Consider the following 13,386-nt stretch of genomic DNA (forward strand, 5'->3'; position numbering starts at 1 on the left):
AAATCGCTTCAGTAGTAGCGGCGTTAAAGAGTAACATACATCCAAACAAAACATACAAACTTTCGCGTTTATGATATTGGTATGAAGTAGGACTGAATGATGATGCTACAGGTACATACACACCTAATCCACATTTGAATAGACCCCAGGAGGGTTATCTCACTTTTTTATAAAAAACAGACCGAATTGAAATACAAAACTTTTGAGAAGAATGTACATATTGAATTTATTTATTATGTTATTTGAACTAATAATGTGAAATGTTGGGTATTAAATGACTTTCCAATAATAATACTATGTATAATATATATTTACTGAAGAATTTTGCTTTAATATGTAACATATTTATAAGATTAAAAAATATATAAGTTAAAAGATTATTTAAGTGAGATTAAATTGGAGTTATTTTTGTATTTACTTCGATAGGTATTATTAGGTTTTGTATGTATTAGATGTTATTTATATTCATTATTTTGATAATGTGTATCAGGTTGATTGCAATTGCGTAGTTGGTAATAATCAATATGATCTCAATGATAACTTAGTTAACAAAAAACTGTATGCCATTTGCCAATTTGTAAAATTATTATGATAAAAAATAATAGATCGTGTCCAAAAATTGTAATGCAAAGGCTCTTGCAAACTGAACGGCGCCGCGTTTCTTACTTACTTGGTTTTTTTTTATTTCTTATTTCCAAATATCCCTTAAAAAGGGTTTTTAAATGTTAACAGTGATTTTAAATGATAATTATAAATCTCCCAAGTTGTCTAGTGTCTTTATTTGCAATAGGTACCTGTGAAAATATATTTTTACTAGATAACAGCGTCCCGATGTTTCCCAGAAATAAAATATACTCAGAGGCACAATTATCCGCCCTCTTTAATATGACGCGAGTATATTAAAGTGGGCGGATAATTGTGCCTGTGAGTATATAATCTGTTGCTCGCTGTTATTGTAGATTTCTATTGGAGAAAGAATTTTGAAAATCGTTTTAGTTGTACAGACGTAAAATTATAAAAAAAATAATACCATTATTAGTCGGGGCTCGGCAGTCATTCGTTTGTAAAAGCTAACGCTACCTTTTAATAAAACTCGTCAATGAAAATGTATGTCACCATCTTTTTAAAATGAGTAATGTATTGAAAAAAAGTGTTGAATAAACTAAATATTGATAAGTTTTTAATAATTTCTTTTTTTTTACGTTCACCATCCTTTTGTAATAGTTAATTGTTATACAAGGGGCTAAAAAGACCCATTATATACGAGGTATTTTTAGGGGCCGAGACGTAAGATGAGGGCCGCCTAAATAGAAACCAAGTTTATAATGGGTTTAGCCCCACGTGTTACACTCTGCTTTTCACTACGATTGCGAGAAAATAAAAAAGTTTAGTACAATATTTAATGACTTATTTTAATTGAAAATAAATGTACAAAGTCTACAATTTTGGATATTAGATAATATGCTTTTACCCGGTAACATAATTTCCGACTACTGTGAAGATGAATAATGTGTTTGTGAGGTAAACGTGGGAGATAATAGTTTAAAAAACTCTCTTCGTAAGTGAATCTTTTCGTTGTTGTTTTCTCCACTTTACCTAGGTAGGTATTTAAGTAAATGCGTCTCGAATTTGATAGTAACAAATTGAAAATTTCCGTCATCTCCAAATTAGGATAACCATTCTCACTAGATGACGACAACAATAACAATTAATGTTGAAAAATATGTAAGTTACGGTCACAAATATAATGAATTTCTTAAAAAAATCAAGTGTATATTATTCATGCCAATTGTTTTTTAAATTCTTGCTTTTTAATTTTATTTTTTTCACATGAGAAAGAGGCAAAGGTATTACACCGTACAGGATGTACCATGTCTTCAAATCTCGCTCTATTCGCAACTCAATAAAAATTATATAAAAAATGAACGCATTCCACATACAAGAACGCTGCATTTCATTCAAATTTAAAGTTTTTATTTATTTTTCAAAACAATGTGGGCCTCACCTATAATGGTTCTATTTTCGAATAAAACCTTCTCCGTTTTATAGTAGGCTAGTACTTGGCTAGTACTCGTAACAGACAAGAATTAAAAAAAGCAATTTGCAAGAGTAGTGAAAAAAATTTTTCACTACTTTTGCTCAAAAACACTGTCATATTACCACTCCACAGCGGGGCTAAACAAGCATTTCAGCCTCTAGGTGCCAAAGTAATTTTGTTATTTTTAATTACCTAAAAATACCTCGTATATAATGGGTCTTTTTAGCCACTTGTATAACAATCTACTATTTTTTCCATACAAATGTTTTGCTAACTAAAACGTAGTCAATTTGAGCTTTATTGTTATTGTATAAAGTAAAAAGTTCATATTAATAATAATTAGAAAACGGGGTAGGGGTAGGGCAGATAGAGGTAGTTGAAAGTTTACATCGAGTTTCACGCGAACGAAGTCGCGGGCGTCCGCTAGTTTTAAATAAAAATAAAACCACAATTTGTACACATACTTTAATATTTTACATAATATACACATATATTATGCTGAAACTGAATAATAGTTGAATTTTGGAATTATATAATATTAATTGGACTTCTTGGAGTCCTTGGATGGCGAACGAGATCTCGACCGAGACACGGATCTTCCTTTCGAGCGGGAGCGCGAGCGGGAGCGGCTGCGCGAGCGGGAGCCCGACCGCGGGGAGCGGGAGCGAGTGCGGCGGCGGGAGCGGGAGCGGCTGGCAAATTCATACAAACATATTAACAATGGTATCCAATAAAACAGCTGGCCTATTTCCTATTTTGGTCTTTATTATCAACCCATGAAAATAAAAAACAAATCAATTGACAAAGTGTCATTCACATACTATGATACAAATTACAAATGTCATCCGGTGCTTACGGTGGATATAATATAGTATGTAGATGACACTTTGCTTTGCTTTACTTCAATAGGTTGATAATAAAGACCAAAATAGTGAATAGGTCAGCAGACCTAGCTTCTACAACTTTTTACTACAGGCATTTTTTTTTCTTTACAAGCCCTTGACTGCAATCTCACCTGATGGTAAGTGATGATGCAATCTAAGATGGAAGCGGATTAACTTGTTAGGAGGAGGATGAAAATCCACACCCCTTTCGGTTTTTGTGTGAGTGTATAGCAATATTTTAGAATTGAAACTATCGTGAGTTAATCATATTTATATTGATTATGAACCGCTTAAAACTCACGTAACTGTAAGTATGCCCAACTAGTTTTGAAACCATACGGGGCCCTTAGTCATGAGCTGGTTCTTGGCACTGGCACGATCCAAACAACTAGCCGTGAGTTTTAGCCATGTTTCAGAATCAATTAATATAGCAATATTTAATATTTATATTTGTTTAAAGTTTATCTCTCTCTAAACCATTTATCAATTGACATTCTAAAGAAAGAAGATTTGATATATATTTACTTATTTTATTTAACAAGTCCAAAAATTACTCTTCTTAAGAAAACTTGAGCCAACTAGAGACTCTGGAGCTCAAAAAATTTGTTTACTTTAGTTTATCGCAAACAAAATATGCTATACAATCTAAATGTATCCATTTAATACCCAAGCACAGTTCTACTCATGAAGAGATTTTTGATGAAATTTGCAACACTTTACTTGTTTTATGGAAACTTGGGAAAATATATATGAAAAAAATCTTCAGTATTTTTCAACAGACTTAATTTCGTTCATTGTATGACTGTCAAAATTTACTGTAATTTATAAACAATGTAAATAGAATAAATGCACAAAAAAAACAATTTCCTTAAATGTAAAATATGATGCATGTCTGCAACAGGAAAATATGAGATCAAAAACATTATAAGTAATTATTATTTTTATCTAGAAAATATTTCCTCAATCACAAAATTGAAGGACTTCAACATTAGGAACATAAATCAATCTAAGTAATGTGCCATTTGATGTAGGATATAGTAATTTATTTTTTATGGCTATATTAATTAATACATACATACTAAAATTGCTATCCAAAGTTAATATAGTGTAACACTATAAACTTATCTTGATCTCCTCTGTGTCTGACTAAAAAGTCCTGTTTTAATCTTTCCATGCATTTCCATTAAAATAAAATAAAAAACTATAGAAATAAGTCCTAGGTGTCTGCGTAGAAGAGAAATATGGGATAATGGTCCAAGAGCTGGCATTAGAAATATATACCCTCATCTGTTATTCATTAGTGCAGTGAAATAAATGATAGATAATGTTCACAGAGACACATAGCAAATAGGTTGCCTAGTTAAATTGCAGCCAAACACATACATAATCTAGAAATCCACGATACTAGATCAAAGGCACATAAGCTTTCATTTGGCATAGTCAAATGAAACCTTATTTCATGCTTAATTTAACTGTATTAGACAACTAAATAACTGATGAGGGTATATAAATGACATTACTTAAATGTTTATATCTGGCAACCCCACTGCTGCAGTGTCAAAGTAGGAAACCTTTACTTTTCAATTATTTTAGGTATATTTTATGAAGTAGTGTACATTTTTTTTTAATAAACCAATGAGGGAAGGAGATTAAAAAATAAAAAAAATAATTAAGCATTTAATACTATCCAGCCACAATTTAACTAGGCAACCCATGTGTAACGTGTCAATGTGAATATATTCTATCATTTATTTCTTATCCCAATTAAATAACAGATGAGGGTATATATTTCTTATGCCGGATCTCATACTATAATAATGTGTAACTCACTGGGCGCACGTAGGAACAACAACAGAAGTGTGTCGCAATACGCAGTACAAACATTACACCCAATGTAACTTCTCAACAAGTGAAGTGTGCATGTAGCCTGACGTTACGCAGTTCGCAGAGCGAAGTTACAGTCGCTGCCAACATTTGAGGAGTACACGAAGCGAAGTGAACACTAGGTAGCGCAGACAATAAGTGCAGACACTGAAGAGTTCAGTCTCGGTGCACAGGACAAAGATAACCTATAACACAGTTATCATTGGTTTATGTGGGTTCAAAGTATTGATATGGAATCTTTTCATTCCATAGCATTAAAAATATGACACAAATTGTATTAGATTCCATATAGGGTTGCCAACCATACAATACGAGTTGGGCAGGTATTAAATGTATTGAAAAAAGGCAATATTAGTCTCACAACATTTTGCCTACAGCTCTACATGGTGGCAGCTAAACTACAACCATTCATTGATTTATTCAGTTATTTAAAAAAATAAATATTTTGGCTCACAAATTTTTTTGCACAAAGTATCAGCCTGTGCCTGGCTGTCCAATATGGAAATGAAGCCAGTATTATTGCGACATCAATTATATAGTCATTACGATAAGTCAGCTTAAGTTAAGCCATTCTATTCTTTCTCAGTACAAGAACAAAATTACATAAAAATGATAAATAGACTTAGTTGTTTTAAAATATTAAGAGATTTTTTTAAATAAATATTCTTCATGTTTATAGCTAGAGAATTTAAGAATATTCATTAGTTAATTATTATTAAATAACATCTCTCCATAATATCGTACTATTTCTAATACATATAGCTATTTAGCAAAGAGTTTGAATCAACAATCAAAATACTTTCTATAGAGTGAAGTCGGAGTGAATTTATAAAATATATTCTATTCAATCAAAATAAGCATTTTGATTTATTTTTATGATAAACTTTAATATTTCTAGATTTTTTTTATTCATGGTGGCAACCCTAATGTAATAGGAATACTTTAGGTATAGTAAATGTTATATCACCTGCGTCGGCGGCGGCGGGTGCAGTCCCTGGCATAGTGTCCACGATCACCACAGTCATAGCAACGATCATCATAGGGACGAGGTGGTGGACGGGAGCGCGGAGGAGGCCCGCGACCACTGTAGCCACGACCTCCATTGGACATTTCCACACGTGCTCGACGACCACATATCGTTCGGCCATCTAAGCCACGTATCTATAAATGTTAACAAGATCTGATGTGATTATCCCCATTATTACCTTAATTTGCATGGGTACCAGTTTTAACCTGCACTCATTGCATAATAAACTTTTTGTATTTATGATGAAACTGACAAGGCAGTGTGAATGCTTTTTATTCAATAGGTGAATTTGAAAATTGAAGCAGGGCAATAAATACATTCCAAAATACAATTAGTATGTAAGACAATTCTGCTTTTTTTATACATAAAAATGCAATCACAAGGCCTTTAGTTGTATTTTCATTACACCAAAACCAACCCAATGAAACATTCAGCTGGAGGAAGAGATAAGTGACAAACACATGATTGTATATATTATAGTTCAAATAATGTTAATGGGGATGATGACTAGGTTTGAATATATTGATTTTTATAATACATTCGGGTAAATAGGATCAATATTAACTAATTTATACATAAAAAGCAAAGATTGTCTGGATATTTACACATTATATACACTGCGACGTCATTAGTTTGTGCCATTTTGTATGGGGCGTTTTTCAGGGATCTGCGGCAGCACCGCAAATCAGACCCTTTAAATCCCTGTAGCTCCGAAAGTAATGATCGCAGATACACTGTTACTTTTACAAAATTGCTTAACTATTAGCATACTCTTAATTTATATACAATTTAAAAAACTGTCATCATCCCTATTATTGGGCGTTGAGCATGAGCGTTGGGTGTTGTCAGTGAGGGTGAACATGATCGTCCGCAGGTTAGCTCTGTGTACAGTGCCAGTAAAAATATCTATTTTTAGAGCATACTGCACCTTTTTCTACACAAGTAGCCAGTGGATTGACTTCACTCAAAAACAGTATAGCACCCTAGTATGATCATGGGGTTGACGGAGCCGTTCTTCTGGAGTAGCCAAATCGAAATACTTCGTTACCCAAAAGGCTTCTTTGATACGAGGTAAGATAAATATACGATTTACTTATCTTTTGCCTGTGACGGGAACTAAGCATTACGTGTTGTGTAAACATACTTACTGCGTCTTCAGCATCGCGAGGATCCTCAAATTCAACGAAAGCAAAACCGGTGGGATTTCTGGCCACCCACACATTTCTCAGCGGACCGTAGTATGAGAAAGCATCTTCTAACTCAGGCTTACTAGCATTGTTGCCCAAGTCTCCTACGTACACCTTACAATCGCCGTAGCGAGACATTTTACCTAATAACATGAAAATCCAACATTAAAACTACTTCTAATGCGTCATATGTAGTATTCAATTCAATATAAATAAGCCGGTAGCACTGAGAAAACTCACTCAAGATTTATAACTTTATTGAAGATGTTTACATTACTACGAAAGCACTGAATCTATATGTAATGCACTGAAGATATAAAATATTCGTCAAATCGATTATCGATTGCAATACAACACAACTTCTAACTTATTTTGATTAGGAAATTAGGAAAATGGCGGCTCGAGCCCGGCGGGTTTTATTTTTAATTTCTGGTTTTATCTGGTTCTGAGTTATAGTGTTTATCTATGGTCCTGAGTTCTAGTGTTTTTGTGTAAGATATAGCCACAGATTAGTGATGTAATTTAGACTTCGACTATTAATAACAAGACCTGCCTCGCTAACCATTATCCCTCTGGCAAAGATCGAAAATCAATGATCTAACGAGTATATAAAAATGGCATAAAATATAAAAAGAATCGATTCTTTTGACGAAACAGCCAAACATCGATATGATAATCGAATATTCTATGTACTTAATCTGTAGATAGCAATGTGTTTGTTAGTATGTGTAAAAATTAAGCGTGTGTGTATTGCGTGTCAAATCTATAGTTGTGTGTAGTGTATGGATATAGAAAAATTTTAATGGTGTTAAATATTTTCGATGTGTGAGTTTACCTCGTCCCCCTCAAAAAACGACAGATGATTTTGTTCGTGAATTTGAGTGCGATGCATCTCCATTTTCTATTTCCTCTATGTTAAAGAGCAACCAATCTAATCATTATTGATAGTTTGCTGCTGAGCTCGAGTCTCCTCTCAGATTGAAAGGGGTTAAAGCATACGGAATCAAATAACCTACGGAATCAAAAGCAGAGCGCAGATGTCATATCTACTAGGCTGTCACGGCTCACGGATAGATTATTAAATTATTTTATGCCATTCAACTGCACAAGCCGACATTTTTAGGGAGCTTTACACGACGAAAACGATTACAACAATAAAACATCGATTCTATCAAAACAGTTATATACACGTGTTTTAACATTGATTCTTGATCTTTGAGGGGTAACATCAAGCTAGTCAGATCCTTCCATAATTGATCTGAGTTCTACTCTTTGGTATATATAATTATATACTCTTTGTCTATGGCGCGGGGGCGAGCGAATCTCCAATCGGCAATCGCCATTTGCCTTCGCCATCTTATTTTTCTGTTTCTTGTGGACCGGACGCTTGTGTGGTGTTCGAGTCGTGGTGTTACAAACCGCTTTGCAGTGCGGCCGCCATTTTGATTGTCACTGATTCTAACACGCAACGCATTATTGGAGACTGAAACAGTTAAATCGTAGAATTTGAGAGCGATTAAAATCCATTTATTTGGAGTAAGAGTATTTGCAGTGGAGGACTGCATGACATCAATGTTAAAAATATATTATCGGCAATAATCACGTCGAGCTTGAGTAAGTTACCATTTCGACTTTGGAGATTTAGATAATTTTCAAATGCATTTGTCTAATTATATTAAGTATTTGTTGTAGAGCATAATGTCCCGTTACGGCGACTGTAAAGTGTACGTTGGAGATTTGGGCAATAATGCTAGCAAACCGGAACTCGAAGATGCATTTTCTTACTATGGCCCCTTGAGGAATGTGTGGGTGGCACGTAATCCGCCGGGTTTTGCTTTCGTTGAATTTGAGGATCCACGAGACGCCGAAGATGCAGTAAGTCCTTGTCTTTTACACCTTTGTAACAGATCGAATATAATTTACCTTATAATTTTAAACTTTTAACTGTTCGCACAAGCTTAAGATGTAATTTAAACCTTCTAGGTACGTGGGTTAGATGGACGGACCGTATGCGGTTGTCGCGCTCGTGTGGAGATGTCCAACGGCAGCCGTGGGTCTGGTGGCCGTGGGCCGCCTCCTCGTTCTAGGCTTCCACCGCGGCCCTATGATGACCGCTGCTACGATTGCGGTGGTCGTGGGCATTACGCCAGAGATTGTTCTCGTAGACGCCGTCGCAGGTGACAATATAAACACACTCACAGTTGCAATAAATATGTGAATGTTTTGTGGTATGGCATCTTTTAAGATCTATTTGAAAATTATCAACACCAGCTGTTATATCTTTTTGTGATATGTCCAAGTAAAAGATTCCATTCCATAGCTCTGAATACACGTAAACCAATGATAACTATGTTATAGGTTATCATTGGCCTGTGCGCCGAGACCAAACTCTTCAGTGTCTGCACTTCTTATAGTCTGCGCTACGTAGCTTTCACTTCACGTCGTGCACTCTACTAGTGTTGGCAGCATCAGTAACTGCGCTGTGTGAACTACTTAGCTACTACAGCCTACGCGCACACTTCAATTATCGAGAAGTACATTGAGTGTAATGTGTGTACTGCGCGCCGTGACACTTCTGTTGTAATCACTGCGTGCACTCAGTGAGTTACACATTATTACTCATATTTATGTTCAAGGCAGACAATTATCTTTGGACTCGTTGTGAGTTTGTGTGAGTATGTTTGTAGGACATATTTGGCCAACCAAAGTGACGATGAAGAGTGAACCTTAAGTTGTAGCCATACACTGAAGATTATATAATAACAACAGTGAAATCATATAAGAACAGGAAATATTCTAGATTTCATCATTCAATCATTATAATTCACTTATTTCAAGCACCTATGACTGAATTATGTTAGAAAATTGCTTGTGTCTGATCCTACAATTTTTGTGTTATCCTACTGCTAGTAATATAATTTAAACCCAATATTATTATTATTACTAGAACTATAAACACATTACACAATACATTTTGATATTTTTTTAAAATATTACAGCACACCACCATTGCTTTATTTTTCCACTACTATAAAGTAGTAATAAAAAAATGTCTAATATTCTAAAGTTATTTATTATTTAAATTTTATGATCAGTGGTAAACAGTAGATTTAGAAATATAATTTATAGGCTTTGTTTTGTAGATATTTAATCTAGACAAAAAAATTATAATTCACTGTAGTGTTCACTCCATTAAATATGAAATTATAAAAAGAGAATTTTAATAACACTTGCTATTTGTATCTTTTTAACAAAATAATGTTAGATATTCTATTCTATGAAGACAGGTTTTGGTTGTAGTGGTAAGGGCAGGCACATTTGTATGTATAACTGAAGTATCAGTAAAGTGAAACCATATTTTTAAATTTTGGTCTGTCTTGTTAAGTAACATTTTTTTTGGTAAATTGGTTTGATGCTATTACTTTAAGCAATAGTGCTATAATGGACCTACAGAGAACTACACAGAAATAAAAAGAACAATAGTGTGTGTAGTGCCAGTCAAAAAAGTCAGTTTTGATTTGATTTTGTGACATCCCAATACACAATTACCCGTTTTCTTTACCAATTAATTATAATTACAACTGATCATTTATAATTTTGTTTGCAGCTAGTTTATTTTATATTTATTTATAAATGCTTCAAAAAAATCACAAGTGTCAAATTTATTTTGATCATCGTTGTGCCTTCAACACTTGCACATGTCATAACATCAAATATCGAATTGCCTTGTTGTTTCTGTTATGTCTTCCGAAAATAGAATATCTATAACTTATTTCCATATTATGACTTGGATTAGACACAAGCAAAAGAACTAATTGTATAAGAGATCTGTGTTTAGAAATTAAACTAATTTTTCAGCCGATCGAGGTCTCGCCGCCGCACTCGCTCGCGCTCCCCAAGGTCTGGATCCCGCAGCCGCTCCCGTTCCCGTTCGCGCTCCAAGGGAAGGTCTCTTTCGCGTTCAAGATCGCGTTCCCGTTCTAAGGACTCCAAGAAGTCCTTGTAAACTTTCATAAATAATCATGATTCCTTTTTGGCCATAAATGTTTCAAGTTTTTCAGTTAGGAGGTTGGTGTAACTTTCACCAATCATTGCAGATCATTCCCATTTACGTTTACACAAAATGTATGATATGTATTGATTTTGTAATCAATATAAGCTATTGACAATTAAATAAATGTTTTATGCAATCTTTGGTTTCATTTATAATCATTTTTTACCAATATATTTTAAGTTAACTGGTGTGTATTTGCATAAATATCGACTCCCGCTAACGATCGCGATATTGTACGTGACGTCATCACAAAATTTGCTCACCTGTAATAGGCAATTTCGTACTTCTGCCTTACCTACTGATGAAGTAATGGTTAAAATTGTTTTTTTTTTGTGTAGAAAAGCCTATTTATCGAGGAAGGCTTTAAGCAACAACATCAAGCTACGACCAATAGGAGCAAAGCACCGATCAAAAATGGGGAAAATAATTTGAAATGCGAAAGGTCATTCTCACGAAATTTCGAAAACCGCTCGACGTACAAAGATGAAATTCGGCAGGGAGGTAGTCTATAGTTAGTAGGTATCTGCTAATAATGAATTTTCGATAGAGGCGGATTAAAGAGGTCTAGAGGCTCACACAACTTTGTATGAAAGTCCTTTATTTATTATGCTACAAACTTCAAATTTAGCAGTGAGGTGGTTTATAGTCGGTAGACGTCTGTTACAAACCCATTTTACGACAGGGGCCGGATTAGAGAGATTAACCATTATTTCGTCAGTAGGTAAGGCAGAAGTACGAAATTGCCTATAACGGGCGAGCAAATTTTGTGATGACGTCACGGTGTTAAACGTGAGCTGATCACCGCGCGCTCACTATAAAACTGCACCAGAAAGAGCAGTGTTGGTCGACCCCCCACTAGGTGGATTGAGGACATCAAGCGGGTTGCGGGGAGCCGCTGGATGCTCGTGGCTCGAGACCGTTTTATTTACAAGTCCCTGCAAGAGGCCTATGTCCAGCAGTGGACGTCCATCGGCTGTTGATGATGATGACATTTTAAAAAATTAATTATCTCTTTATGGTAAGGGCTCAAATGGTAAAGGATAAAACATCCTGAGAAAACCTTCATATCTGAGAATTTTCAGAGTTCATGCGTGAAGGGTCTGCCAATTCGCATTGGGCCAGTGTGGTGGCTATTAGTCTAACCTGGTCTAACTCCGCTCATTGTGAGAGGAGACTCGTGCTCAACAGTGAGCCGAATATAGGTTAGAGATAATCAAAGAATAAAATACACAATATAATCACTACAGCTCGTGCGGAGGCCAGGTGTCAAGTTAATAAGCACGAGTTATACGATAAGTGATTGTTTAACTTAAATACCTCACAGATTAACGGTGTCGTAGCCCCGCCAAATACAAAATTCAAAAATAAGCATTCTCGAAATCTCGAGTCAGTACGACACGAAGTCGCATCACTAACTTTCATTATTATTCAAGATAAAAAAATTCAACCGACTTCCAACTCAAAAATTAACTTAAACTAAAAAGCAAAAAATAACATCTTGCCTATGTGCTACCTTCTGATCAGTTTGGAGGCGGTGCCAAGCCAGCGATGTTTTAATTAAACCCGTTTAAACTACACAATTTATGTGCTTCTTTCAGAAACAGCTTTAATTAAAACACGACACTGGATTGGCACCGCCTTCAAACTGATCAGAAGGTAGAACATAGGCAAGATGTTATTTTTTGCTTTTTAGTTTAAGTTATTTTTTGAGTTGGAAGTCGGTTTTTTTTATTAAAATTTTTATTTTTAGTGTTAGCATACCTACTGCGTGTGAACAAAACGCAAACAATTAGCTAAAACGTTATTTTTTTATAACAGGTATCTAAGTCCTACTTCCCAATTTTGAAAATACTCCTTAACTCGTATATAAAATTTTACTCCCCCTTTATCCTCACTTAATATAAATATAACCAATTGTCTTGACTGTCCCTCGTCTTCATCATCAAACCCGTAATACAGTCACAATCCATCTAGGTGGAAAGTTCTCATCAAAACAAATTTATCAAGTCCAAACACAAGGTAGCTACAGTGAACCGTCGAGGAGTTCTCTTCACTGTCCCTCGTCTTCATCATCAGACCCTTAATACAGTCACAATCCATCTAGGTGGAAAGTTCTCATCAATACAAATTTATCAAGTCCAAACACAAGGTAGCTACAGTGAACCGTCGAGGAGTTCTCTTCACTGTATATCGTCTTCATCACCAGTCCCTTAATACAGTCACAACCCATATAGGTGGAAAGTACTCAGCAATGCAAATTAATCAAGCCCAAACAAAAGGTGATTGCTGTAAATCGTTGACGAGTTCCATCG

The 13,386-nt window shown here is 34.9% G+C and overlaps 2 protein-coding genes across 4 annotated transcripts; one reads left to right on the plus strand and one right to left on the minus strand.

The window, feature by feature from the left end:
- Positions 1-2,489: 2,489 nt before the first annotated feature.
- On the minus strand, positions 2,490-7,443 carry LOC112044683 (serine/arginine-rich splicing factor 7). 2 transcript variants are annotated; one of them, XR_002886766.2, is made up of 5 exons: positions 7,261-7,443; positions 6,982-7,163; positions 5,774-5,967; positions 4,753-4,991; positions 2,589-2,730 (listed from the first exon to the last, which is right to left on the minus strand). XR_002886766.2 is itself a non-coding variant. In XM_024080607.2 (4 exons), exons 2-4 carry the CDS (start codon positions 7,156-7,158, stop codon positions 2,577-2,579), a joined length of 525 nt encoding a protein of 174 aa, XP_023936375.1. In that variant the 5' UTR covers positions 7,159-7,163; positions 7,261-7,437; the 3' UTR covers positions 2,490-2,576. The 2 variants fall into 2 exon arrangements, 1 of the variants encoding a protein (XP_023936375.1); XM_024080607.2 differs by lacking the exon at positions 4,753-4,991 and having other exon boundaries at positions 2,490-2,730; positions 7,261-7,437.
- Positions 7,444-8,369: 926 nt separating this feature from the next.
- Positions 8,370-11,210, plus strand: LOC112044703 (serine/arginine-rich splicing factor 7). Of its 2 annotated transcripts, none has more exons than XM_052883497.1 (4): positions 8,370-8,634; positions 8,713-8,895; positions 9,004-9,197; positions 9,379-9,601. In XM_052883497.1, exons 2-4 carry the CDS (start codon positions 8,719-8,721, stop codon positions 9,446-9,448), a joined length of 441 nt encoding a protein of 146 aa, XP_052739457.1. In that variant the 5' UTR covers positions 8,370-8,634; positions 8,713-8,718; the 3' UTR covers positions 9,449-9,601. The 2 variants fall into 2 exon arrangements, with proteins under 2 accessions (XP_052739457.1, XP_023936397.1); XM_024080629.2 differs by lacking the exon at positions 9,379-9,601 and adding an exon at positions 10,879-11,210 and having other exon boundaries at positions 8,374-8,634.
- The last annotated feature ends 2,176 nt before the right edge of the window (positions 11,211-13,386 follow it).

The sequence above is a fragment of the Bicyclus anynana genome, chromosome 9, assembly GCF_947172395.1.
Source record: "Bicyclus anynana chromosome 9, ilBicAnyn1.1, whole genome shotgun sequence".
Taxonomy (NCBI): Eukaryota; Metazoa; Arthropoda; class Insecta; order Lepidoptera; family Nymphalidae; genus Bicyclus; species Bicyclus anynana.